The sequence below is a fragment of the Kogia breviceps genome, chromosome 14, assembly GCF_026419965.1.
Source record: "Kogia breviceps isolate mKogBre1 chromosome 14, mKogBre1 haplotype 1, whole genome shotgun sequence".
NCBI lineage: Eukaryota > Metazoa > Chordata > Mammalia > Artiodactyla > Physeteridae > Kogia > Kogia breviceps.
In genome coordinates, this window is record NC_081323.1 from 55,187,983 (window position 1) to 55,212,541 (window position 24,559).

The 24,559-nt window shown below is 58.2% G+C and overlaps 3 protein-coding genes across 8 annotated transcripts; 2 read left to right on the top strand and 1 right to left on the bottom strand.

The window, feature by feature from the left end:
- The first annotated feature begins 4,024 nt into the window (after positions 1-4,024).
- Positions 4,025-8,225, top strand: KREMEN2 (kringle containing transmembrane protein 2). Of its 4 annotated transcripts, none has more exons than XM_067011942.1 (9): positions 4,025-4,448; positions 4,687-4,861; positions 5,602-5,693; positions 5,792-5,916; positions 6,115-6,367; positions 6,711-7,043; positions 7,111-7,233; positions 7,317-7,398; positions 7,644-8,225. In XM_067011942.1, the coding sequence occupies exons 1-9, from the start codon at positions 4,355-4,357 to the stop codon at positions 7,852-7,854; spliced, it is 1,488 nt and encodes a 495-aa protein (XP_066868043.1). In that variant the 5' UTR covers positions 4,025-4,354; the 3' UTR covers positions 7,855-8,225. The 4 variants fall into 4 exon arrangements, with proteins under 4 accessions (XP_066868043.1, XP_066868041.1, XP_066868040.1 ...); XM_067011940.1 differs by having other exon boundaries at positions 7,119-7,233; XM_067011939.1 differs by having other exon boundaries at positions 7,119-7,233; positions 7,317-8,206.
- Positions 8,226-9,165: 940 nt separating this feature from the next.
- PAQR4 (progestin and adipoQ receptor family member 4) lies at positions 9,166-16,324 on the top strand. 2 transcript variants are annotated; one of them, XM_059037474.2, is made up of 3 exons: positions 9,166-9,643; positions 11,042-11,263; positions 11,447-14,896. In XM_059037474.2, exons 1-3 carry the CDS (start codon positions 9,478-9,480, stop codon positions 11,878-11,880), a joined length of 822 nt encoding a protein of 273 aa, XP_058893457.1. In that variant the 5' UTR covers positions 9,166-9,477; the 3' UTR covers positions 11,881-14,896. The 2 variants fall into 2 exon arrangements, with proteins under 2 accessions (XP_058893457.1, XP_058893459.1); XM_059037476.2 differs by lacking the exon at positions 11,042-11,263 and having other exon boundaries at positions 11,447-16,324.
- On the bottom strand, positions 12,758-17,159 carry PKMYT1 (protein kinase, membrane associated tyrosine/threonine 1). 2 transcript variants are annotated; one of them, XM_059037472.2, is made up of 7 exons: positions 16,745-17,159; positions 15,359-15,852; positions 14,549-14,655; positions 14,241-14,413; positions 14,001-14,155; positions 13,001-13,099; positions 12,758-12,919 (listed from the first exon to the last, which is right to left on the bottom strand). In XM_059037472.2, exons 1-7 carry the CDS (start codon positions 17,093-17,095, stop codon positions 12,808-12,810), a joined length of 1,491 nt encoding a protein of 496 aa, XP_058893455.1. In that variant the 5' UTR covers positions 17,096-17,159; the 3' UTR covers positions 12,758-12,807. The 2 variants fall into 2 exon arrangements, with proteins under 2 accessions (XP_058893455.1, XP_058893456.1); XM_059037473.2 differs by lacking the exon at positions 12,758-12,919 and having other exon boundaries at positions 12,982-13,129; positions 13,978-14,155.
- Between the last annotated feature and the right edge of the window lie 7,400 nt (positions 17,160-24,559).

The following is a 24,559-nucleotide window of genomic DNA, read 5'->3' on the forward strand; positions in this document are numbered from 1 at the left end:
ATTTCATCACCCCGAAAAGAAACCTCAGACCCATTAGAAGTCACTGCCTCTGCGGTTTCTTTCCCTATGTGTTAAGGCTGATGGGGTTCCTTCCTCTGGTGCTGGGAGAATTTGGGGAATCCAGGTGTCTTAGTCCACTCAGGTTACCATAATATACCATAGGCCCCAGAGGGGAGGGATGCAGGGAGGGGGGATCTTAAACAACAGACATTTATTTCTCACAGTTCTGGAGGCTGGGATTGTGAGGTCAAGGTACGGGCATGGTTGAGTTTTGGTGCGAGCTCTCTTCCTGGTTTTCAGTTGGCCACCTTCTTGCTGTGTCCTCATGTGGGGAGCGGAAGGAGGGTAGGCCTAGCTAACTTTCTGGCCTCTTCGTATAAGGCACTAACACATCATGAGGATTCCACCCTGACCGGAACACCTCCCAAAGGCCCCACCTCTTCATGTTACCACATTGGGATTAGGGTTTCAACGTGTGAATTTGGGGGGGACACAAACATTCAGTCCATAGCACTAGTAAGGCACACATATGGTAAAGAAGACTGTTAGTCAATCCTTGTATTAATAAACATCCCCATCCCTAGGCCCTTGAGTCACCTAGAGCCCCAACCCTTCACCTTTGTGAGCACTGCAGCATCCAGTGTCCCCTCTCTGCAATCTGTCCCCATGATAGCCAAGGGCTTTTCTAAAATGCAACCCCATCGTACGACACCTGCCCCAGGTGTTCTCTCCCAGGTGTCCATATCAGGTATGATTACCTGGTACAAGGACCCGAAGCCAGAGGTACCCAAGGGAGTCTCTGAAGACAAAGGGCAGGGCGGCTGCCAGCCTCAGGCTGCATCCTCATCACAGCTCTGCAGAGCGAGCCTCTCTTGGCTGCCCACCCTACTGTTCCCCTGAGGGCTCCGAGGGCACTAGAACAGCCCCTCTGCCTTCTCCCATCAAAAAAAGACTCTGGCTGCTGGAAGGGCTGTTCAGGGTAACCATGGGGAGTTGGACCTCAGTTGAGAGAGCTATTAGTCCAAGTAGGAGATGGTGGTGGCTTGGACTAGGGAAGTAGCAGCAAGGATGGAAAAGTGACAAGAAATAAGTAAGATGTTATGAGTTAAATTGTGTCCCCCCAGAATTCACATGTTGAAATCCTAACCCCTAGTACCTCAGAATGTGACCTTATTTGGAAATAGGTCGTTGCATATGTGATTAGTTTAGACGGGATCCTACTGCAGTAGGTTGGGCCCCTAATCCAACATGACTGGTGTCCTTATAAAAAGGGGAAATTCACTCAGGGAGAATGCCATGCAAAGGTGAAGGCAGAGACTGGGGTGATTAGTGGCTTCTATGAGCCAAGGAATGCCAATGATGGCCAACAAGGCACCAGAAGCTAAATGAGAGGCATGGAACATTCTCCCTCCCAGCTCTCAGTGGAACCAGCCTTGGAGACAAGAACTGTATGAGGGTGGGGGGAATGTATTAGTCTATGTAAGTTGTGCTAGCTGCTGTAATAAGCAAGCCCCTGATCTCAGTGGCTTAACACATAGATATTTCTTTCTCCACTCATGCAGAGTCCCACGCTGATACTTCTAGTTGGAGGGCTCCTTCTACAAGGTCGCTAGGGAATCTGGCTCCTTCCACCCTCCCCTAGGCCCTAGGTATCCCCTCCATCTAGTTGGTGAATGAAGGAGATAGAAACTGAGGCTATTGTAGACCAGACCCAGCAGGGGTCTACATCAGTGCTTTTCAAACTTTAACACCTGGGGATCTTGTTAACGCAGGCTCTGATGAAGGAGGCATGGAGTGGGGTATGAGAATCTGCATTTCTAACAAGCTCCCTGGTGATGTCAATGCTGTTGATCCGGGCCCTTGCTTTGAGAATTGAGGAGTGAGAGGCATCACTCCTGCCCATGCCTCATAGCCAGAACTCATTCCTGTGGCTATACCTAATGCAAGGGAAGCAGGGAAATGAAGTTCAGCTGTTTGTGCAGGAGCTGGAGGAGCCAGGGTCAGTAAACAGGCAGGGGCCAGGTAGGGGCCAGGCAGTAGGGACCCAGCCCTCCCAGACAGTGGTACCATTGCTGCGGGGAGACCAGGGGGAGGTCCTGACTGGGACCGTGGGCCCCTTGGCAGGCAGCCTTTCTGAACTCCCCGGAAGTGGTGGGGGTGAGACCCCAGGCCTTCCTTAGTTCAAGGTTCTGTGAGCCACCTGGGACTGGAGCTTGCAGTGGGGATACTGCCTCTCATCTTGGTGCCTGAGTCCTGGAACTGAGCACCCCCTTCTTTTCACCCAATACCCCTTTTGCAGGAGATCAGCCTGGCAGTGGGGGCCCAAAGTACAGTGGACCAGATGGACAGCCCTTTTTTGTCAACCCTCCTGCCAGAAAAGGGGTCAGTTCTTCCTCCACTCCACCACTGACCTTCCTTCTGCACGAGGGGTCCTGGTCGTCTTTGTCCTCTACCCCGCCCTTTTCTCAGGTGACTCCTGGAAGCGAGGCTCCCCATGCGCCCTCATCGCCCAGGCCTGCTGCCCCAGGATGCTCTCCCTGGGCCAGAGCCTAGGACAACGCCATGGAGCCACAGCAGCCCCCAAGCTCACAAGCAGAAGGGAGAACAGGGCCAGGTCCATGGGTTTTACTACTCCCTCCTTAGATGGGTTCCCTGCGCTGGCCTAGCCTGCGCTGGTGAGACTCCCAGTCCATTGCTCAGCAGGGCCAGGAAACTGGGAGGTGATCACGGGCCAGCATGGCATCTGAGAGGGTCCCCCCAGGGGGCAACCTGGGCGCTGGCCTCCAGTCTCAGCCAGCAAACTGCGTTGGGATAATGCCCCCCCAACACACACACCTCCCCCCATGCCTGTGTATGAGGCACAGGCTCATTCGAAGCGAGGTCTTCGAGGGTCCAGTCACCACCACCAGCACTTTGGCTTTCCTAGAATCTTCTCTGCGCCCCTGATCTAGGGCAGGGGAGGAGTGTGGCGGGTACTGACAGAGCGGAGACAGGTCCTTGCAGGCTGGACAGCCTGGTGGGGGACTGGTGAGGGGTGGGCAGGCTGGACTGGGGGGCAAGACATCAGGGCCAGGCGGGCCGCCCTGGGCCCCAGGCCACCACCCATCTCCTTCCCGGCCCCCGCCCCCGCCCTCCCACGCACCTGCGCTGGCCTCTCCCCAAGCCCTGGGGGCAGCCAGCGGGCGCTGCTAGGAGATCAGAGGACTCGGAGGAGTCGGGCCCAGGGGGAGGGGGCGGGGAATTTCCCCCCACGCCTGTCTGGGCCTGCTCCCCCTCCCCCTCCCCTGCCAGGTGGGGGGGGGGGGAAACGCTAGGGGAATTCCACCGCGCTGCGAGGGCTCCGGCGAGCCTGGGCTGGGGGTCCTAGGGAGAGGAGGAAGAGAGGAGGGGACAGGCTAGGACCAGGGGCGCAGCTGCCTTCCTCCCCAGACACCAGCTGCCCCTGCCTGTCCCAGACTGAGCGGTCACCATTCCATCCCTTCGGGCGGGTGCGGGGGCAGGGAGTGGCGCTTCCTCAGGCCAGAGGCGTTGGGACCTGGGAAGGGAGAGGCGTGAAGATCCGAAAGAGGGTGTGCGTGTGGGCGTCTCACAATGAATGGGTGACTGAGTGGGAGAGCGTGCCTGCACTCCATTCAAGGGTGTCTGTGAGCTGGGGACTCCGGGTGCCCCGGGGACGTGTGGCCTCGGGAGAGGGTCCTGTGTCTCCCCCATTACGGTCGTTCTGTCCACCAGCCTGGCCGGGCCTCCTCCACACGCTCCCGCAGGAACCTTCACCGACCCTGAGAGGAGGAAGGGAGGGGAGGCGCGCTCCGGGACACTGAGGGTCCCGGAGAAGGGGGGCGGGCGTGGGAGGCGTCTGGACCTGCTGCCTCCGCTCCAGTCTCGGGCGGGGCTTCCCTGCCTCGGTAGTGGGGGGGTAGGAAGGGAGGGACCCGGGGGGAGGGACGCGCGGAGGGACGCGAGGGGGGCAGGAGCCAGCGCGTCGGAGACCTGGGCGAGGGAGACTCAGAGAGCAAGAGGCAGAGGGAGGGGGCGGGTGTGGAAGCCGAGGCAGGACCCCGAGCCTGGAGAGGCAGAGACGGAGAACAACCCTGGGCAGAGATCGTCCCCCCGGGGAGACTCCCAGTAGGGCCCGTGGCAGAGAGACGCCTTCAGGGCCAGAAACCCTAGGAGGCAAATACCCCTGGGAGATATTACCGCCCCCCCACCGCCCCTGACAGAGAGCGCCTCGCAGAGCGGGGACGAAGACAGTCAGAGGACAACGCCCCCCAGGCATCCTGGGAGACCCCGGAGCGACCCCAGGGGCGACAAGGGCCTTGTGCGGGCCAGGGAGATCTCTTCTCGGTTGGGGGCGATGGGGACACGGGCCCCGCAGGGTCTCCTCCTCCTTCTATTGCTCCAGCTGCTGCTGCCACGCGGGGCCTCAGCTGGGAGCCTGCATAGCCCAGGTGAGTCGTGGCCCGGCTACTGGGCCGAGGTCACCATTCCCTACTCGGCCTCCGCGCCTAGAACCTGAGTTCCACTGGCGAGGGGGCAGAGCAGGTGGTGGCAGCAGCTGAGCAGCCCGAGGGCCCCGGGGGCGCCGGGGGCGCTGGCTGGGGAGCCGGGCGGGAGTTGGCGTCGGAGTGTGGGGTGAGGATGCCCGGCAAGGGTCAGGACCTCCCAGGCCCCGCCGTCGCCGTGCAGGCCTGTCCGAGTGCTTCCGGGTGAATGGCGCAGACTACCGCGGCCACCAGAACCGCACGGGCCCGCGCGGGGCTGGCCGCCCGTGCCTCTACTGGGACCAGACGCAGCAGCACAGCTACAGCAGCGCCAGCGACCCCCACGGCCGCTGGGGGCTGGGCGCGCACAACTTCTGCCGGTGAGGGGCGGGGCCTTCGCTGGGGCGGGGCTGAGTGCACTATTACAGGCGTTGGCCTGGGTCTGGGCCGCGGCATGGGCGGAGCGGAGGTCTTTGCTGGGCGGGCACAGGGGCCATCTCGAGGGCCTAGAGGCGGGGCTTACGCGTAGGGTAGAACCTTTTCTGACCTGGGTTGGGCCTTAGGCGCATAACTTCTGCAGAGCCTCAGGTCAGTCCTGGGCACTCAAGGCGCCCGTAAGGGCGTGGCGTAGTCAGAGGGCAAGCCCTGGAGTGAGGGGCCGGGTCCTTGGCTCACAGCTTCTTTCGAGACACATCTACTGGTGATGACGGAGGGATTGGCGGTTCAGAGCCACAGTTTTGGTCTGAAGCGGCAGGGACCGAGCTGAGCGGGAGGACACTTCCCTGCTGAACCGCAAAGCTTAGGGCTCATCACTTCTGCTTTAAAGCAGGATTACAAGACAAGGGACTTGGCTGAGGCCCATGGCTGGGTGGAGGGCTAATACTACATATGGCCTCAAAGTCCTCATAGCCTAGCAACAGCTGAAGACCTAAAATCAGCCCCCAGGGCCCTTTAATGACTTCCCACCGTCCACTCGGAAGTCGACATCCATTCTGGTGGGCAAACCAGAATTTGCTCTAACACACACGGTGGCCATTTTGAGAATAAGCCGTGGGGGTCAGGGCTGGAATTTGCCGTTCTTGAGACGGTAGGATCCCAGCTATTTCTCCTGTACCCACAGTAACCCAGATGGTGATGTGCAGCCATGGTGCTACGTAGCCGAGACGGAGGAGGGCATCTACTGGCGCTACTGCGATATCCCCACGTGTCATAGTGAGTGGGCCGGGCTGGACAAGGGTGGAGGCCGTGCTGCCTGGGCAGAGTTCGCTTTTGGAGGCACCTCACTGAGCCTGACTCTGCTGCCTCCTCAGTGCCTGGGTACCTGGGCTGCTTCGTGGACTCCGGGGCACCCCCGGCCCTCAGCGGCCCAAGCGGCACCTCAACAAAGCTCACGGTCCAGGTGTGCCTTCGCTTCTGCCGCATGAAGGGCTACCAGGTATTGCCCACCTGCCCAGACCAGTGGTGACCCCTGACCTTGACCTCAGGTCCCACCCAAATCAACTTCCAACTCTGAGGCCAAACCTTGACACTGATTTCTGAACCCGATTCCCACTTCTGACCCCGATCCCTGGCTCCCACCAACCCACCCCCACCCCAGCCCCTGTCTCGGGGGTCACCCAGTCTGTGCTCCCAGTTGGCGGGCGTGGAGGCTGGCTACGCCTGTTTCTGTGGCTCTGAAAGCGACCTGGCCCGGGGACGCCCGGCTCCGGCCACCGACTGTGACCAGATCTGCTTTGGCCACCCGGGCCAGCTGTGCGGCGGCGATGGGCGCCTGGGCATCTACGAAGGCGAGGAGTGGGCAGGGATGAGGGACCCGGGTGAGGGGAAGAGTCTGAGTGAGACTCAGCGATGCCGTGACAGGGGGCGGCATCTGGGAAAGGAAGGCGGTAGGTTGGGGGCGGGGCCTAATAAAGGGATTGGGTTGAGGACTGGGCCCGAAGAGGGGACTGGGCTGAACCTGGGGCCAGGGGTCTGGGTCTGACGACGGGACCTAAGAAAGGAATTGTTGGAGGGCGAGACTTGAGGAGGGGATTAATACTTTGACAGCGGGGCCTATGGAATGGGTTGGACGGGGTCGGAGGAGGGAGTTGGGCTGAACCTGGGGTGGAGGCGGGGTCCGAAGATGAGGCTGGTCTGTCTGGGGCGGGGCCTAGCTGGGAAGGGGCGGGGCTCTATGTAGCAGGAGGAGCCCGCCGGTCTCCGTGTTCTGACCGCCGGCCCCGCCCACAGTGTCCGTGGGCTCCTGCCAGGGGAACTGGACCGCACCTCAAGGTGTCATCTACTCCCCGGACTTCCCGGACGAGTACGGGCCGGACCGGAACTGTAGCTGGGCGCTGGGCCCTCCGGGCGCCGCGCTGGAGCTCACCTTCCGCCTCTTCGAGCTGGCGGACCCGCGCGACCAGCTGGAGCTGCGCGACGCCGCCTCGGGCAGCCTGCTCCGCGCCTTCGACGGCGCCCGCCCGCCGCCGCCGGGGCCGTTGCGCCTGCGCTCCGCCGCACTGCTGCTCACCTTCCGCAGCGACGCTCGCGGCCATGCGCAGGGCTTCGCGCTCACCTACCGCGGTGAGGCCCCGCCGCGTACCCCCTCAGCCCTCTCCCCCGCCAGCCTGCCTCACACCCCTCTCCGCAGGGCTGCAGGACGCCGACGACCCTGCGCCCTCCAAGGGCTCGGCCCAGACCCCTGCAGGGCCCCCAGACGGGGCCAACGTGAGCTGCAGCCCCCGGCCTGGGGCTCCAGAGGCCGCGATTGGGGGTGAGACGGGCGTGGGAGGCGGGAGAGAGTTTGGGGAACAGCCCCTTCCAAGCCCTGTCCTCACCGCACTCGTGTGCCCGCAGCCCAGGTCTTCTTGACAGTGACGGCCGTCTCAGTGCTGCTGCTGCTGCTGCTGCTGTCGCTGCTGCGCCTACTGCGCGGACGGTGCGCGCTCTGGGGCAGGACCTGAGGGCGGACCTTGCCGGGAGCCTGACGCCCCGCCCCGGTGCCCCGGGGCGTGGGGGGCCCTGGTGGGAAGCTAGGGCCCACGACGGGAACAGGGCTGGAAGGAACTCCTGGGTTCTAGGGACGAGGATCACGCGTTCGAGGGACGCATGGGATCACAAGCAAAACAAGGTGTTGGAGGTGAGGTTGGTTGGGGGTTCGGCTGACGTCTGCTCCCTCTCTAGGAGCTGCCTGCTGGCTCCGGGTAAAGGGCCCCCAGCGTTGGGGCCTTCCCGGGACCCCGCAAGAAGCTGGGCCGTTTGGTACCGCCGGCCTCGAGGGGTCGCCCTGCCCTGTCCTCCCGGGGACCCCCAGGTTGAGAGTCTAACCGCGAGTTACCGGCCATTGAGCGCCTCCAGCCAGAGTTCCCTGCGTTCACTCATCTCTGCTCTCTGACTCGGGACCCCCAGGGTCCACTGGACCCTCCTGCAGCGGGATAGACTCCTGAGACCCTTTGCCACACACTGTCTACCTTGGCCTTCTGCCCCTTTGAAGTTTGGCAGCTCGGCCTCTAGTCATCTCAAGGAAGCCAGACGTCGGACAGGAAGCATCTGGTGGTATTATTGGGAACTTCACCTGACCCTCGGGGTCCAGATGGTCAAGGCCAAAGGGCAAGAGGAATTCGACTTCCCTCATAGACCTCGATACCTGGGTCTTTGAGCCCCTCCTGGGGTGGTTCTGGACTGCTGCCCAAAGTGAAATGTGAGAGGTCAACAAAAGTGGTCAAAAGACCAATCATAGACTTTGAATAAAGGACCTATTTTGGTACAGGGCTCGGAATTTCTTACGTGTGGGAAGAGCTATGAGGGTACAGTGCCAAGACTGGTTGTGTACATGCAAGTTAAAGGCGTTCATCTCGAGTTTCGTGTGGCAGCCTGGAATGCAGAGGAACCGCGGAGGCGGAAGGATGAGTGGGCGGGGTCCTGGAGAAGGGGAGGAGGTGGAGGCCGGTTGTCAGCAGGGTTAAGCAGAAGAAGGGATGCCTTCGTGGACCTGATTTAGGATGAACCCTGGTGGGGACTGAACTTGTTCCCTGGCCTCCTGCCCTCTTTCCCTCTCCGTTTTCTGCGCGTCCTGGGCGGGGCCGAAGATGCGCCTTTGGCTTGAACAGTGAGAGACTTTGGCCCAGCTCAAGCTCGAAGAAGCCTGGCCCGAAGGGCAGGGCCTCACTGGAGGGCTCCGGGCACGTCAGGCACACCCCTAGAGGCCCGGGCATCACGGCACGCTTTGCTGCGGTCCGGGGAAGTCGAGCGAGTGGAGTTATCACCCGTAGAGTAGGGGCGCGCCAGCTCTAGACCTGACCCGTCCGAAAATCCCGGGTCGGCAGCACCTTGGACAGAGCCCAGGCTGTGGGGTGCTGCAGGGTGGAGGGGCTATGCCCGGGAGGGTGAATCCCCAAGGGTGTGTCGACCTGGGGGTCGCGCGAAAAGCCCGGGCGCGAACTGCAAGGGAACGCGAGCCGCCGGGACCCAGAACGTCGGGTCGCAATCCAACAGGCACCCCATGCAAATAAGACTGGGACCGCATATATTATGCTAAGACGCTGAAGGCCTGGTCGGCTGCCGGGAGGAACCTCCCAGCCGGCCACGCCCATTGGCTCTCGCAGCCGCGACGTCAAAAGCCCAGAGCGCGAAATCCTGGCGGGATGACGGGGGCGAGCAGCTGGGGCGGAGCCTGGCGTCCCCTCCCGCGTCCGGCCGCGCCCGTCCTCCCAGCAGCCCAGAGACTACTGGCCGCTGCCGCCGCCTCAGCAACCGCCGCGAGCTGTCCCTGCACAGCGTCTGCCAGCCGCACTGCGCTCCGGATTCCTGTGCGTCCCCGGCCTCCGCCCAGGCGTGGGGTCGCGGGGCCCGCGCGTGCGCAGCGCGGGAGGGGCACGGCCGGGACCCCCGGGCCAGCGCGTGCGCGGACCGAGCACTGGGAGGTGGGCGGGCGCAGGGATGAGGCTCCAGGTGCTGTTGGCACGCTGAGGAGACCCGGGGGCAAGAGGAGCAAGGACCGACTTCGCCCAGCCGGGTCATGGCGTTCCTGGCCGGGCCGCGCCTGCTGGACTGGGCCAGCTCGCCGCCGCACCTGCAGTTCAACAAGTTCGTGCTCACCGGCTACCGGCCGGCCAGCAGCGGCTCGGGCTGCCTGCGTAGCCTCTTCTACATGCACAACGAGCTCGGCAACATCTACACGCACGGTGAGCCGCGCCCCGCATCCCCCATCCGCGGCAGTCCTGCCCGCGCCGGGCCGGGGGCCCGAAGGCCGAGGAGAGCCCCAGCGCCCAGGTCCTGGGCTGCCCCGGCCCTGGCACGGCCAGGAGCCGCGGTGACAAAGCTGCCATTGTGCCGATCGTCGCTGCCCGCTTCTGCTTCCCCGGCGGGGCCCCCGGTGCAGGCGAGGGAAGCAGAGTCGGAGACCGAGTCCGCTTAATCCCTCTGAGCCCTGGGAATAAGGAACTTGGTGTCCGGTCGCTTCGTAATCCCTGCGCCCTGGTACCCTCTACCGCCAGCACCCGTCCCGGAGATGGGTGTTGACTTTGGCGAGGACGGGCCCAGGAGGAGAAGCTAGGCCCCAGCTGCCCTGCCGCCCTGCCGCCCCCGCCCTCCCGGAGCAGCCCAAACGCCGGGCTCCGCTTGGTGGCGGCTCCTCCCCACCTCCGCCCCCGCCCCCGCCCCCACCTCCCCGCTGCAGGAGCCGGGCCCCTCCTCCGCGGCCCCGTGGAGCTGTGCTGACACAGCCCTGCCCGTCCTTGGCCTACCCGGGTGGAGAGAGGGGCCCTGAGTGCAATGGGCCCAGCCTTGGTACCTGCCCCCTGGGGGACTGTGGCCTGGCTAGACCCTGCCAAGAGTGGGCAGTCAGCGGCCACAGCCTGCCAGTGCCGACCTTTGACTCATGTGAGGGCAATGCCAAAGTGCCTGCAGGAAGTGGTAGGAATGGTTCTGAAGGCCTGGACTGGGAGGACTGGAACTCCCTGAAAAGGTGCCTGGGTAGAAGATGGAACAGGGTTCTTTCAGCCCCCTGCCCTGCCTGGCCTCACCTGCTCTGGTGGATAAAAAGGCCCACAGCCTCCATCTGTCTGGTCCCTTCTGGAGAGGAGAGGACATAGGGATTGGGAGGAGCAAGCTAAGTGGCCCTGGGATCTGTTGTCATTGCCTACATGTTGGATTCAGAACTCACCTTGAGATCATGCCCCCTCTGGCTTCTGCTGATATACCTAGGCCAGATTGGGCAGTGGGGGCCCCCTGCTTTCCTGGGAAGTGTGGTGGCTGCAAGGGTGAGACCAGCTTGGGAGTCAGACTGCCTGGGGCTCTGTGCTGCCTCATTGCTTACTTGCTGGGGTCCCCTGGGGCAGGTTACTCAGTTTCCTCACCTATAAAGTGGGGATAACGGTCTCCCCTTCCCAGAACTATTGTGAGCTCTGCTAAATAAAGTTACTGAAAGCCCAGAGCCTGCCTCTGTCCAGGGCCAGCCAAGTTGGCCAACAGCCTTGTCAGGACCTGTCTTGCTCCCATCCCTCTAGCCTGTGGCCTCATTGAGGACATGAGTTGTCCTCAATGCTGAAGCTGTCTGATGGAAAACTGTCTCCCTCCCCCAGGGCTGGCCCTGCTGGGCTTCCTGGTGCTGCTGCCCATGACCTTGCCCTGGGGTCAGCTGGGCAAGGATGGCTGGCTGTGGGGCACACACTGTGTAGCCTGCCTGGCACCCCCTGCAGGCTCTGTGCTCTATCACCTCTTCATGTGCCACAAAGGGGGCAGCCCTGTGTACACTCGGCTCCTTGCCCTGGATATGTGTGGGGTCTGCCTCGTCAACACCCTCGGTGAGCCAAGGGATGGGGTGGGGGGCGGAGGGCTTGAAGGATGGGAGCTGGGGGTCGGGTACACTCACATGAGCCTGAGATAGAAAGGGCAGGTATCAGGGAAACTGGAAGAAAAAAAAAAGGGACAAGGGCAGGTGGACCCCCAGACTGATGTGCCCTCTCCTGCCTCTCTCCTCTGTGCAGGGGCCCTGCCCATCATCCACTGCACCCTGGCCTGCAGGCCCTGGCTGCGCCCAGCTGCCCTGGTGGCCTACACCGTGTTGTCGGGTGTGGCAGGCTGGCGGGCCCTCACCGCCCCCTCCACCAGTACCCGGCTCCGCGCTTTTGGCTGGCAGGCTGGTGCCCGCCTCCTAGTGTTTGGGGCCCGGGGAGTGGGGCTGGGCTCTGGGGCTCCAGGCTCCCTGCGCTGCTACCTGCGCATGGATGCACTGGCACTGCTTGGGGGGCTGGTGAACGTGGCCCGCCTGCCGGAGCGCTGGGGACCAGGCCGCTTCGACTACTGGGGTAACTCACACCAGATCATGCACCTGCTCAGCGTGGGCTCCATCCTCCAGCTGCACGCTGGCGTCGTGCCTGACCTGCTCTGGGCCGCCCGGCACATCTGCCCCCCGGACTGAGCCACCTCCCACCCGCCATGCCGGCCTGCTCACAGTCTTCTAGGGCCAACAGCACCATGCTGGCTCCGTGGATGCTTCCAGCAAATGTGATTTCCTAGCGGGGAGCCCTCGTCTGTTCATCCATTCTTCCCTGTGGACTAGCCTCTTTTACTCACACGTTGGAGCTCCACTTCCCCTTCCTGCCTTCTTCCACGGGACTTATAGGCTGAAAGGAAACCTTCCCTTCTCTGGGCCTGTTTTTACCCTCTGTGACCTGTGAGGTTTGGGCCAAAGGGACAGTTGGGATCCTGCCAGCCCAGAGCCATCACCCACCCTGACCCTCACATAAGGCAACTCACAGCTGCCTAGCCCAGCCTCCTGCCCTCTGTCTGTCCACCCTGCATGCTGGCCCTCCCAGCAGCCCGTTCTCCCTGCTGTCCAGAGACTGTGGAATGAGGGGTCTGGACAACAGGACTAGCCTCCTATCCCAGGACCTAGGGGCAGGAGGGGGGTGGCTGCTGCTTTTTCCAAGCAACTGGCACAGAGATGTAAAGAGCTGAATGGCCCTGGACCCAGGCCCCACTGGGCTGAGAGCACCCTCCACCTTGAGTGCTCTGAAAGCTCGACCTGCCCAGCAGTGACGTGCCTGCTCAGGAAATCTTTGCTCCACACAGTGGGTGGCTCCCAGCTCCAGTCTGCCAGCCTGGGGCTTGGGGCCTTGCAGCAGAGCTCAGCCTTGGCCCGTCCCAGGGGCCTCAGACCCTGGGCAACGTCAATAAGCGCCGTGTTGCCAAGCAAGCAAGCTTGGGTACTCCCAAGATTCAAACACCTTTTATTAGACACGGCCAGGCAGAAGGGACCACTGGAGTTTCCAGAGGGACCCCAGCATCCAGGAGGATGGAGGGAAGGGGCTAAGAGGTTAAAAGTACCGAGCCTGGGCCCGTGGGCTCAGGTTGGGCCCAGTGAGTCCTCAAACAGGCTGAGGAGGTTCCGAGGCTCAAAGGCAGGGAAGGTGCCCTGTGGGGGCTCTGAGTCAATGTCACTTAGGTCCAGAGAATCCCTAGGGGGAGAGAAGAGAGAAATGACTCTCAGGATCCAAAAGCTGCCCCCTCCCACCCCCTGAGACCCTGGGCCTGCTCACCTCAGTGTGTACCTGCCCCGGGGGGCAGGAGAGCCACTGCAGGGGGTGGAGGTGCTCCCAGCAGCCCTGGCCAGGATGGCCTCTGGAGAAAGCAAGGGCCTGCGGGGGGTAGGCAAGACAAGCAAGGTGTTGAGGGGAGGGGAGAAGGCCATGGCTGGGTGGGAGCAGCAGCACCAATCCTGACCCTATGTGGGCTCCAGGCTCCTGCCTGACACAGGCAGGGGCCATTCTTGGACAATGGGCATTGGTAGATGTTGAAATAGCACTCTGACAACTTCTAAAGTCTACCTGACCACACTCAAATGCCATCTCTGTCCCTTTTCAGAACACATGGGCTCTGACTGAGCTGACTTTGAAATGACCTTGTGGTAACTGAAGCTCATCTGGCACTTTGTCTGCTATAAAGTGCCCCCATGGCAATGGGGTGACATTCTCATAAGAAAGGGGTTAATGGCGTAATTCCTTCTGAGAACTGTCTGCCCTGAGCTTGTGGTTTCCTTTGCAGTAGTTTCTTAATTACAGCCTCTCACTTGGCCACCAGGCACGTGGGACTAAGGAATTCCTCCCAGGGTGGGAGCTCACCAGGCTCTGGGGGTTTTGTGCCCTGAGAGGAAGGATAACACCTTGCCCTTGGGTACTGGCAGCCTCTGAGGGGTGAGGGCTGCACCGCCTGCCTTTCCCAGCAGGTGCTGTGGCCCCTGTGCTGCTCCCCAGCATGGCAGCACCCTCACTGTGAGGTTGCCAGTTCACACTGCTCCATACGGCCCCTGGTCCACACACTGAGATTAGAAGAAACAACTGCATTCAAACTAGGCCAGGCCGCACCCCCACCAGCCTTGGTTTCCTTCCCGGGGTTTGATGGGGGCCAGGTTTGTGGGAGGGATGCTGGTTCACTACTAATTCCCATGGGGCTGGGGCCTGGGCCTCGGGCATGGCGTTTGGGCATGCTGACGGCCCGTCTACCCCCACCCCTAGCCGCCTGCCCGGAGCCCTCACCCACCCTATGCTGTCGTCATCCCAGTTGCTGGCGAGGCTGCTGTCCAGGAGGCTGCAGGGCGGCGAGCCAGGCGGGGTAGCCGGCGGACCCAGGGGCTGCAGCCAGCTGGCAGGGTGTGCCAACCCGTGCCAGAGCCAGCACAGCAGGGAAAGCAGGGCCTGTGGGGACAGGGGGCCGAGGGAGGCTAGGCAGACCCTGGGCCAGGGAACAGAGCAGGACCACCCATCACCTTCCCTGGCTTACCTGCCACAGGGCCCACCCTCGACTGAGGGCCTCGGCAGCCATGTACCACAGGACGGTCCAGGGCCGCGGCTGCCTGAGCATCGGCAGGGCCAGCAGGGCCTCGGCTGTGGCCCGCAGCTTGGGGTCAGGTTCCAGCATCATGGTGAGGACAGAACGCAGCTCAGAAGACAGGCCTGTCCCCGGGGCAGGGCCATATCAGGGGTGATGGGGCCTTGAGCCTGGCAGTCCCTTGCCACCAGCCACCCCGCCCATGAGAGCCTGCCCTCCCTGTGGCAGTGCATCCCCTCCAATCCTCTCCCCCCACTCACCAGCAGTGAACTCAGGGGGCAGGTAGCCCTGGCGTAGCTGTTGCCAGCCCTCCCCACCATGGGGCAGCTCCATGTTGCACGCCACCTCCAGGATGGTGAGACCCAGACTGGGAGGGACAGGGACAGAAGAGGGGCAGGGTTGACCTCGAGACACAGAACCCAGAGCCCCAGGCTACCCCCAAGAAGAGGGGTAGGAAAGGGATGCTATCTTCCACCATGAGCCAGGGAGGCGGGGAAGGAGGGGCTGGGGGCCCTGAGGTCTCGGCAGCGCTGATGATGGGGACTACATCATGGAGCACAGACCCCAGGCCCAGTGTAGCCCACACACCACCTACCCCCCCACCCTGCCCCCACAGGACTGGCACTCCGGTCGCTGTTGTTAACAGTGATGTTCTCATCATCCTGTTGATGTGACTGGATGCTACTGTCAGAAGCAGAGCAGTGGTGACCAGCATGGACCTTGAAACCCAGTTCCTGGTACAAGCCCACCCTCACCAGCTGCTCACCGTGGACTTGGGGAAAGTCCCTTAACCTGCTGTGCCCGATTCCCCTGTAAATGGAGTAATAACAGTCCCTCCCTTGGAGGTGTGGTGAGATGAGTGAAGAGACAAGTGAATCAGGTAAAGTGGCTCCAGAGGGTTCTCTGATTAGAAAGCTTAACTCTCCAGACCCCTCTCAACTAGAGGGCAGGACCCCCAACCCCTTGGGGCAGCGTCTCCCAGCAAGTCTTCCTGACTTTGGGCTAGGATGGTGACCCTCTGCTGACCACTCCCCCACCCACCAGGAAGAGCCTCCCATGTCGAGCCCTACCTGAACACATCTGCCGCTGTCCCATAAGAGCCTTGAAGCAGCTCGGGGGCCATGTAGCGAGGGTCTCCCTCCTGGGCCTCACTAGCTCCGGATGCACCCAGCTCCACCAGCAGCCCAAAGTCACCCAGCTTGCAGCGGTCCCGGGGCCCCAGGAAGATATTGGCAGGCTTGACGTCAAGGTGGACCAGGCCTTGGCTGTGCAGGTGGGCCAGGGCCAGCAGGGTGTCCCGCAGATAGCCCCAGACCTGGGCCTCGGGCAGGCTGGCACCCCAGGCCTCACAGTGCTGCTGTAGGCTGGGCCCACAGAGCTCTGTCTGCAGGTATAGGATACCGCCCTCCTCCCAGGCTTGCTCCAGCCGCACGCAGCACGGGTGCTGCCCCACCTTCTCATGGCCGCTGACCTCGGCCAGCTTGCGGGCCCGGTCCTTGGGGCCCCGGAAAGGCGACATGCAGCGCTTCACAGCATAGAGCCGGCCGTCTTCCTTGGAGCGCACCTGGAAGCAAGGGGGCACAACCACTCAGGAGGACAACCCAGAAGATTCTGTTAAGATTTCACGTGTGCAGAAGGTATGACATGGCAGCTACCTTAGAGTGACCCCCACGTGTGCAAGAGCAAAGCTGGACAAACCTCCACCCCAGGTGCTGGTTTGCTGGAGACCCAGCGACAGAAGAGACAGGGCAGACCTCTAAGTACAGTCCCAGGAGGATGCGTTAAGTAAAAAAGCTGCCTACAGAACAGCATGGGCAGTTTGGTCTGCCATGTGGCATATGAGATGGGTTTGTTTCTATCTGGTCAGCTCCAGAGAAGTACAGAGAAAAGTCTGGAAGGAAGAACGCCCACCTGAGAATCACCGTGGTTTCCCCTGACCTAGGGGCCTCTGTACTTTTTAACAAAATTGTCTTCATATAGTACTTGTGTAAGGAAAACTACCATTTTAGAGGAAATATACATGATCGGAAAATGTATTTTAAGAAACAAAAGGTGGCATGGAGGTGTCGCCTGAGTGCTTGCAGCCGGAGGGAAGGTGGGGTGGGCACTGTACTGGGGGCGGGGGGTGGCCTGGCTCCGGGGCCTTGTGGAGCTTGCCAAGACCCCCACACAGCTGGCACCAGGCAGGAGGAGGTGGCAGGCGGGAGCCATCGCAAGGCGTGCCATGCTCTGGACAAGGGGAGAGTGTGTCCTGGGGGGACCTCAGAGTGGCCTGCGTGGGGTGTTATGAGAAAGCGGCAAAGTCCAGCACTGAGGGGAGCCTGCCAGCCCAAGAGGTGGGCCGTCAGGGGAAAGGAGGGGAACAGGCTTCCCAGGACACTGTCCCATCCCAGCCGGGGTGGCGAGGCAGCAGCGGGGTTACCCCAGACAGGCCTGGGGAGCTGTCACTGACTCACCTTGAAGACCTCTCCATAAGAGCCGTGGCCCAGGCGGCCGAGCCTGTGGAAACTCTGCTGGAAGAAGGACTCCGGCCGGCTCGGGTCATACCCGGGGCTCTGCAGGGGCTCGGAGGCTCGGCCTCGGAATGACACCCGCCGGGGCTGGGGCTGGTGCCAGCCTGGGGTCCGAGGAGGGAAGAGGCGGCTGATGGGGATGCTGCCCTTGGCAGGGGGCCGGGGCGGGAGGCTCCGACTGAGCCCCCGAGGCCTCTTGAGGGAGAAGCCAGGTTCTGCATGGCGGAAGTAGGCTGGGACCGGGACGGGGGTGCCACTCAGGGGTGGCGGGGTGCCCTCTTCGGGCACAGGCATGTCCAGCACAGGAGCCCCCTTGGGGTAGAGTTCAGAACAGTGTGTCACTCAAAACAGCACCTGGTCCTATGGCCCCAAAGAGGTGGCAGAAGAGAGCCGAGTCTACGCCACACACACACACTCTGCTTTAGGCATGGAGGCGGTGGGCACAACAAGCACCTGGTGGGAAAAGGTATACAAATGTATGCATGCCTGCAGGTGGTCACCTGCATCTTGGGGATTAGAGACACACAGACTGAAAACCACGGGGTCGTGTCCTGGAGGTTCCCACAGTCCAGCAGAGGTTAAACCAAGGCATATTCTGGAGCCAGACCACACCTGTGCGCACATCCCTGCCTTGTTTGGCCCTAAAATATCCCACCTCGGGGAATTCCCTGGCAGTCCTGTGGTTAGGACTCGGCACTTTCACTGCCATGACCCAGGATTCAATCCCTGGTTGGGGAACTAACATCCCACAAGCAGGGTGGCATGGCCAATAAATAAATAAAACATGGCCAAAAAACTAAATAAATAAAAATTAAAACTTAAAAAGAAAAAATCCAGGGACTTCCCTGGTGGCACAGTGGTTAAGATTCCGCGCTCCCAATGCAGGGGCCCGGGTTCAATCCCTGGTCAGGGAACTAGATCCCACATGCATGCCGCAACTAAGAGTTTGCATGCCACAACTAAGGAGGCTGCTGGCTGCAACTAAGACCTGGTGCAACCAGAAAAAAAAAAAAAATCCAATCTCTTCCAAGACTGTAAGGTAGAAATATTAACACAGGTCTGCTATCCGTTATCTCCAATTCCAAAGGAAAAAAGAAAGTCTACGTTTTCCCTGGTGACACAGTGGTTAAAAATCCACCTGCCAATGCAAGGGACATGGGTTCGATCCCTGGTCCGGGAAGATCCCACATGCTGTGGAGCAACTAAGCCCATGTGCCACAACTACTGAAGCCCGTGCACCTAGAGCCTGTGCTCCACAAGAGAAGCCACCTCAATAAGAAGCCCATGCACTGCAATGAAGAGTAGCCCCCGCTTGACACAACTAAAGAAAGCCCACATGCAGCAACAAAGACCCAATGCAGCCATAAATAAATAAATAAATTTATATGTTAAAAAAAAAAGAAAGTCTGAATTTCAAATTTCTTTCTTGCTTCCTTTTTCTTAGTTGAGGTGCTAAAACTCAGTTAGTGGGGTTTCACTTCCAGCTCCATGTAGCAGAGGCTAAATTTCAGCTGAGTGTAGCAGAGAGGCTGGGGGCTTCCACCTTTCACCAGCGCCTACTCAGAAAGACAGGCACCACTGTCCCTGTCCCCAGCTCCAGAGCTGTGGCTGAGGAGATTCTGCCCGGGGAGAGTCAGGTCGTGAAACAGAGAGCTCCAAAGCTCTCCCTGCAAAAAACTGACTTGATTAGAAGCAGAGTGTGAGAAGTTCAAGCCTAAAGACCCTCTCAAAATCAGTGAAGGTTTTGGTACTAAGCAATTAGGATGAGGCTGGTACCTCCACTAGCACAAGTGAACCACAGGACAACTAGTTTACCAGAGAGAACTGGGGAAAAGAGACAGCTAAGAAGAGGCTTCCTGGGGTCAGAAAAAACCTTAAACACTGAACTCCAAAGCTACTCCTTTAGGGACTTCCCTGGTGGCACAGTGGTTAAGAATTTGCCTACCAATACAGGGGACATGGGTTTGAGCCCTAGTCTGGGGAAGATCCCACATGTACCACAACTACTGAAGCCCATGCACCTAGAGCCTGTGCTCCACAACGAGAGAAGCCACGGCAATGAGAAGCCCAATCACCGCAACGAAGTGTAGCCCCTACTCACCGCAGCTAGAGAAAGCCCACACGCAGCAACGAAGACACAACGCAGCCAAAAAAAAGCTACCCCTTTAAAGCCCAAATTTGACTGGATCAGTCTATGGAGCAATTGACGTTCCAGGGCATTGTCAAAAACAACAGAGCCATCATCCAGCAATTGGTGGGGCCTGACAGCTGGGTATGATCAGGGAAAAGACAAATAGAGCCCCCCTAAAACCACTAGTGTCCCAGAGTGACTGTGCACATGCCCAAGGCTGGGCCCTCTGAGGAGCAAAGTCAAAGGCTTCACATTGCTTAGGAAAGAGACATCACTACAGTGGTCCAGCCAGTCACTAAACAAGCAAAAACAATTCCAAGCCCCCAGGGGCAGTGTGAGGAACCAATATTCACAGTTGCTACAACATATTATCTAAAATGTCAAAGAAAAATTACAAGATATGCAAAGACACAGGAGAGTGTGACCCATACACAGGGAAAAAAACATACGGCAAAAACTCCCCGTAAGAGAGACCAGATGTCAGATTTAACAGACAGACTTCACAGCAGCCACTATAAATATGTACAAAGAACCAAAGGAAACCACACTTGAAGAAGTAAAGGAAACACAATGACAACATCTCATTAAATAGAGAATATCAATAATGAGATAGAGGGCTTCCCTGGTGGCGCACTGGTTGTGAGTCTGCCTGCCGATGCAGGGGACGCAGGTTCGTGCCCCGGTCTGGGAGGATCCCACATGCCGTGGAGCGGATAGGCCCGTGAGCCATGGCCGCTGGCCCTGTGTGTCCGGAGCCTGTGCCCGCAACGGGAGAGGCCACAATGGTGAGAGGCCTGCGTACCACACACACACACACACAAAAATAATAATAATGAGATAGAAATTATAAAAGAACCAAATGCATAGTTGAAAAGTACAATGTCACTGAAATGAAAAAATTCACTGGAGGGGTTCAACAATAGAGTTGAACTGGCAGACGAAATAATCAGTGAACTTGAAGATAGTTTGACAGAAATTATGCAATCTGAAAAACAGACAAAGAAAAGGGAACCAAACCTCAGAGAAATGTTAGGAGAGCATTAAGTGAATCAACATATGCATGATGGGTACACCAGAGGAGAGAAGAGAAGGAGCTGGAAAAGTACAGATTAAAACTTTCCAAATGTGATTTTAAAAATATTAACATAGCCAAGAAGCTCAATGAACTTCAAGTAGGATAAATGCAGAGATCCACACACAGACACACCATATTAAAACTGCTGAAAACCAAAAACAAGGGGAAAATCTTGAGAGGAGCAAGAGAAAATGACTCATCACTGACAACCCCCCCCCATAAGATTAACTGTTAACTTCTCAAAAGAAACAATGGAGGCCAGAAGGAAGTGGGATGACATATTCAAGCACTAGGGGGAAAATTTGTCAACCAAGAATCCTATATCCAATGAAACTATCAAAAATAAAGGCAAAAAAGAGATATTCCCAGATAAACAAAAACAGAAAGAATGCATTGCTAGCAGACCTGCTTTACAAGGAAAACTAAAGGAAGTTCTTCAGGCTGAAAGCATGTGATCCCAAACAGTAATTCAAACATACATGAAAAAAAGAAAGCACCAGTAAAAGTAATTATGTAATATAAAAGACAGTATAAATGCATATTTTTCTCCTTTCTTCTTTTAACTGATTTAAAAAGTAACTGTATAAAACTATGTATGTAACTGTATTGCTGGGCATATAATATATAGAAATGTAATATACTTGCAAAGATTTAAGTGTGTGGGAACAAAATTATATTGGACTAGAAAAATGACACCAGATGGTAACTCAAACCCACAGGAGCAAATGAAGAGAACCAGAAATGGTAAAAAAAGAAGGTCAATGTAAAAAAATTATACACATACACTTGCTTTTCTTTCTTCCCCCAACTTCTTTAAGAAATTTAAGATGATCTAAATAAATGGAAAGACATTATATGTTCATAGATCCAAAGACTTACTATAAATAAAATGGTAATACTCTCCAAATTGATCTACAGACTCAGTACAACCACTATCAGAATCCCAGGTAGCTTCCTTACAGAAATTGGCAAACTGATCCTAAAACTCATATGGAAATTCACAGGACCCAAAAGAGTCAAAACAATCAAAACAAAGTTGGAGGATTCACACTTCCCCATTTTAAAACTTACTACAAGGTGGGACTCCCCTGGTGGTGCAGTGGTTAAGAATCCGCCTACCAATGCAGGCGACATGGGTTCAAGCCCTGGTCCAGGAAGATCCCACATGCCGCGGAGCAACTAAGCCTGTGCACCACAACTACTGAGCCTGTGCTATGGAGCCCGCATGCCACAACTACTGAAGCCCGTGCACTTAGAGCCCATGCTCTGCAACAAGAGAATCCACTGCAGTGAGAAGCCTGCGCACCACAATGAAGAGTAGCCCCCATGTCGCAACTAGAGAAAGCCCGCACACAGCAATGAAGACCAAACACAGCCAAAAATAAATGAATAAAAATAAATTAATTAATTTTTTAAAACTTACTACAAAGCTACAGTAATCAAAACAGTGTGGTACTCACATAAGGATAGACATTAAGATCAATGGAATAGAATTGAGAGTTCAGAAATAAACCCTCACATTTATAGTCAATTGATTTTGACAAGGGTGCTAAAACAATTCAGCAGAAATAAAACAGTCTTCTCAACAAATGGTGCTGGGACAACTGGATATCTACATGCAAACCTCATTTAGCAGAAAAATCTGACCTGGCCTCTTCTTCCCTCTAAGTGTAAAATAATCATATATTTCTTGACAGAAATATTAATGTGTTTGATTATGAAATGATGTCCCAGACCCATGAATGCATGGTGTTACATATAAATGTTACATGTACCCTATTAGCTTTATAAAATGGAAGACATTTTGAATTCTGAAACATACCTGGCCTCAGGGGTTTGTGGACCTGTAATGCTAACTTCATGGAAGTCTTAGTCTAGTGTCTGGCATGCAGATCCCTCAGTAACTGTTATATAATAAATAACATATAATAACGCTCTGAGTAGTAATTGAAAGAACACACAAAATACAGTGGTCCCACGGGTGTAAGTGACTTCTGTATTGGAGCAAAGAGGGCTACTGTGTTGCTATAATGTTATAATTGAAAGAATAACAAGAGGAAAAAATGAGAGAAGTCCAATTTTGAGAGGAACCACAGTGTATCAAAAGATTCCATACTCAGCAGGGGGTGAGTCAGTGACTGAAACTGGAGGGACCAGTCATCTGAAGGGTACTCTCCAGTGCCTAGGAGAGTGAGGCATGAGGGGAGGGACCCCACAGGGGCCTGCATGGAAGACTCACCCTACAGCCTGTGGGTACCCTCCCTCTGCCTCTATGCCTCTCAGGAATCCCATCCCAGAGTTTCTCAAAGTGAGGGACCAGGGTGTCAGGAACCCCTAGGGTGCTGATTAGAAGTACAGCCTCCGGGCCCAGCCATATCACATTCAGGGACATTGGGCACCTGCATCTTAAACCAATTCTCAGATCATCCCAATGTCACTTACGTTCTAGCACCATTGGCATGGCCAAACAGCTTTGGGGGTGGGATGGGCAGGGAGGAGAAGCAGGGGCTCCCGGTGAATCCAGGGTGGCCCTGAGCAGAAGCCAGTCCGGGATGAGCTCTGCAGCTTTCAGGGGCCTCACCCTCTCACTGGGCAAGACACATCTGCTGACCACGGTCTATCGCACTAGACTGTGAGTTCCTCCTGGTCAGGGCCACAGCTGATTCACCTCCGTGGGCGTGGGGAAACCCTGGCGAATAGAGTTGAGCAGACCAGCTGTCACGGGGGAGGGGCTGTAGATGGAAGGTCGGTGGGGCTTTTCTTGGGGAGGGACGAGTAAAGGGGGAGCAGTCGCTGTGGAAGGGGGCTCCCAGAAGAAGGGGGATAGGGAGGCCGGGGAAGGAGGAGGGCAAGGACCGTCGAGGGGCAGGAGCCGCTAGTGGGGAAGTGGGCGGAGCCGCCCGCTGCAGGGCTGGCCCAGGGAGGGGTGGGGCTGTCGGAGAGGTGAGGAAGGAGGCGGGAGGAGGTTGGGGGTGAGGCAGATCCGGAGAAGGACTGTCAGGGGGCAAGGAGTTGCTCGTGAGGTAGGTAGAAGGGAGGAAAGGGCGATCCCGCCCGAGAACCCTCAGGGCCGGGTATGAGCTCACCTGGGGCGGGAGGGCGGGGCGCAGCTCAGCAAGGTCCCAGATTCCGGGTCGGCGGAGGGCACAGGAGCCCTCGGAGCGGTCCGGGGTCTTCGGCCCACCGCTCCCCAAGCCAGGGCGGGAGGACTCTCCGGAGGAGGAACGGCCCGTGAACGCGCGCGGACACGGCTCGCGCCAAAATTTCCAAACCGGCCTCGAGGCCCCGCCCAGGAACGCCTCTTACCCCCGGTACAGCCTATCAGAGGCGCACAGCCTGCAGGGGCTCCGCCCCAACGTCCCTGCGTGCTCGTCTCCGACCCCGCCCCGCCGGCTCCGCGGCCGAGAGCTCTCACTGCGCAGGCGCGAAACCTTCTCTGTGCTGGACCTGGGCGGGGGTTCCTACGCGGTGCCACCTGGAGGTTGAGGCGCCACGCTGGGTGTGAGCCTGCTCTTGGGTACTCCCTCCTGGTTTCCAGGACCCCGACCGACCTCCGGACGTCGACCGACCTCCAGACCCCGGTGCCGGCACCCACGGCCCTCGCTGGGCTGCCTTAGTTTTCGCCATCTATAAAGGGAATGGTCACTGCGTTTCGCCCCGGAGGTGTAGCCACAAGAGGCGGTCACTTGGGGCTGCACAGGAAGTCGCTGCCGCCTCCGAAGTCCCGGCGAGGTGGAGTGCCCTGGGCTCAGTGCTCCGTCCTCATGCCTGCCGTGCACCGTACTGGGGATGCGGTGGGGATCACACACACACACACACACACACACACACAGAGACACACACACACACACACCCATACACAGACACACACACCCATACACACATACACACACACACATACACACACCCATACCCCCTCCACCTGCGAAACGCGCGGGCTTCGTGAACCAGAAAATTGTGCCTCTTCCAGGCCTCGGCCACTTCCGCGGCAGCCATTCCCATTCTTTGGATTTGAGACTTAAGCACAGCTCAGACCTCCCTCAGCCCCTTCCTGCTGAACGACCTTGGGAAGGCCCTGGGCTTTTCTGAGCTTCGGACTAGTCTCCTCTCCTGTAAAAATGAAGCTGATTACGCTTACTTCACCGAGCTGGAGGTTCAAATAGCATGATCCCCTTAAATTTCTTAGCAGGGGTGTTTCTTTTTCCTCCATTGGAGGGGACTTTTATCTGTTTAACAGGATCAAGGGGAGTCACTCTTCCAGGCCACCCTCCCTAGAAAGCTCCTCATCTTATCAGATCTCCTTTCCCACCTTCTTTTCTTCTTCTTTTTAAAAAAATAAATTTATTTATTTATGCATTTTTGGCTGTACTGGGCCTTTGTTGCTGCGCGTGAGCTTTCTCTAGTTGCAGCGAGCCGGGGCTACTTTTCCTTGCTCAGGCTTCTCGCTGCCATGGCTACTCTTGTTGCGGAGCACAGGCTCTAGGTGCATGGGCTACAGTAGTTGTGGCACACAGGCTCAGTAGTTGTGGCGCATGGGCTTAGTTGCTCCACA

Coding starts and splice junctions, on each gene's coding strand:
- PKMYT1 (XM_059037472.2), bottom strand. CDS start 17,095: ATGCCTGTGCCCGAAGAGGGCACCCCGCCACCCCTGAGTGGCACCCCC. Junction 15,853..16,744: donor CTTATGGAGAGGTCTTCAAG/GTGAGTCAGTGA, acceptor CCTTGCTTCCAG/GTGCGCTCCAAGGAAGACGG. Junction 13,100..14,000: donor TGGGATGACGACAGCATAGG/GTGGGTGAGGGC, acceptor TACCCCCCGCAG/GCCCTTGCTTTCTCCAGAGG.
- KREMEN2 (XM_067011939.1), top strand. CDS start 4,355: ATGGGGACACGGGCCCCGCAGGGTCTCCTCCTCCTTCTATTGCTCCAG. Junction 6,368..6,710: donor GCATCTGGGAAAGGAAGGCG/GTAGGTTGGGGG, acceptor CCCCGCCCACAG/TGTCCGTGGGCTCCTGCCAG. Junction 7,234..7,316: donor TCCAGAGGCCGCGATTGGGG/GTGAGACGGGCG, acceptor GTGTGCCCGCAG/CCCAGGTCTTCTTGACAGTG.
- PAQR4 (XM_059037474.2), top strand. CDS start 9,478: ATGGCGTTCCTGGCCGGGCCGCGCCTGCTGGACTGGGCCAGCTCGCCG. Junction 9,644..11,041: donor CGGCAACATCTACACGCACG/GTGAGCCGCGCC, acceptor TCCCTCCCCCAG/GGCTGGCCCTGCTGGGCTTC. Junction 11,264..11,446: donor CTGCCTCGTCAACACCCTCG/GTGAGCCAAGGG, acceptor TCCTCTGTGCAG/GGGCCCTGCCCATCATCCAC.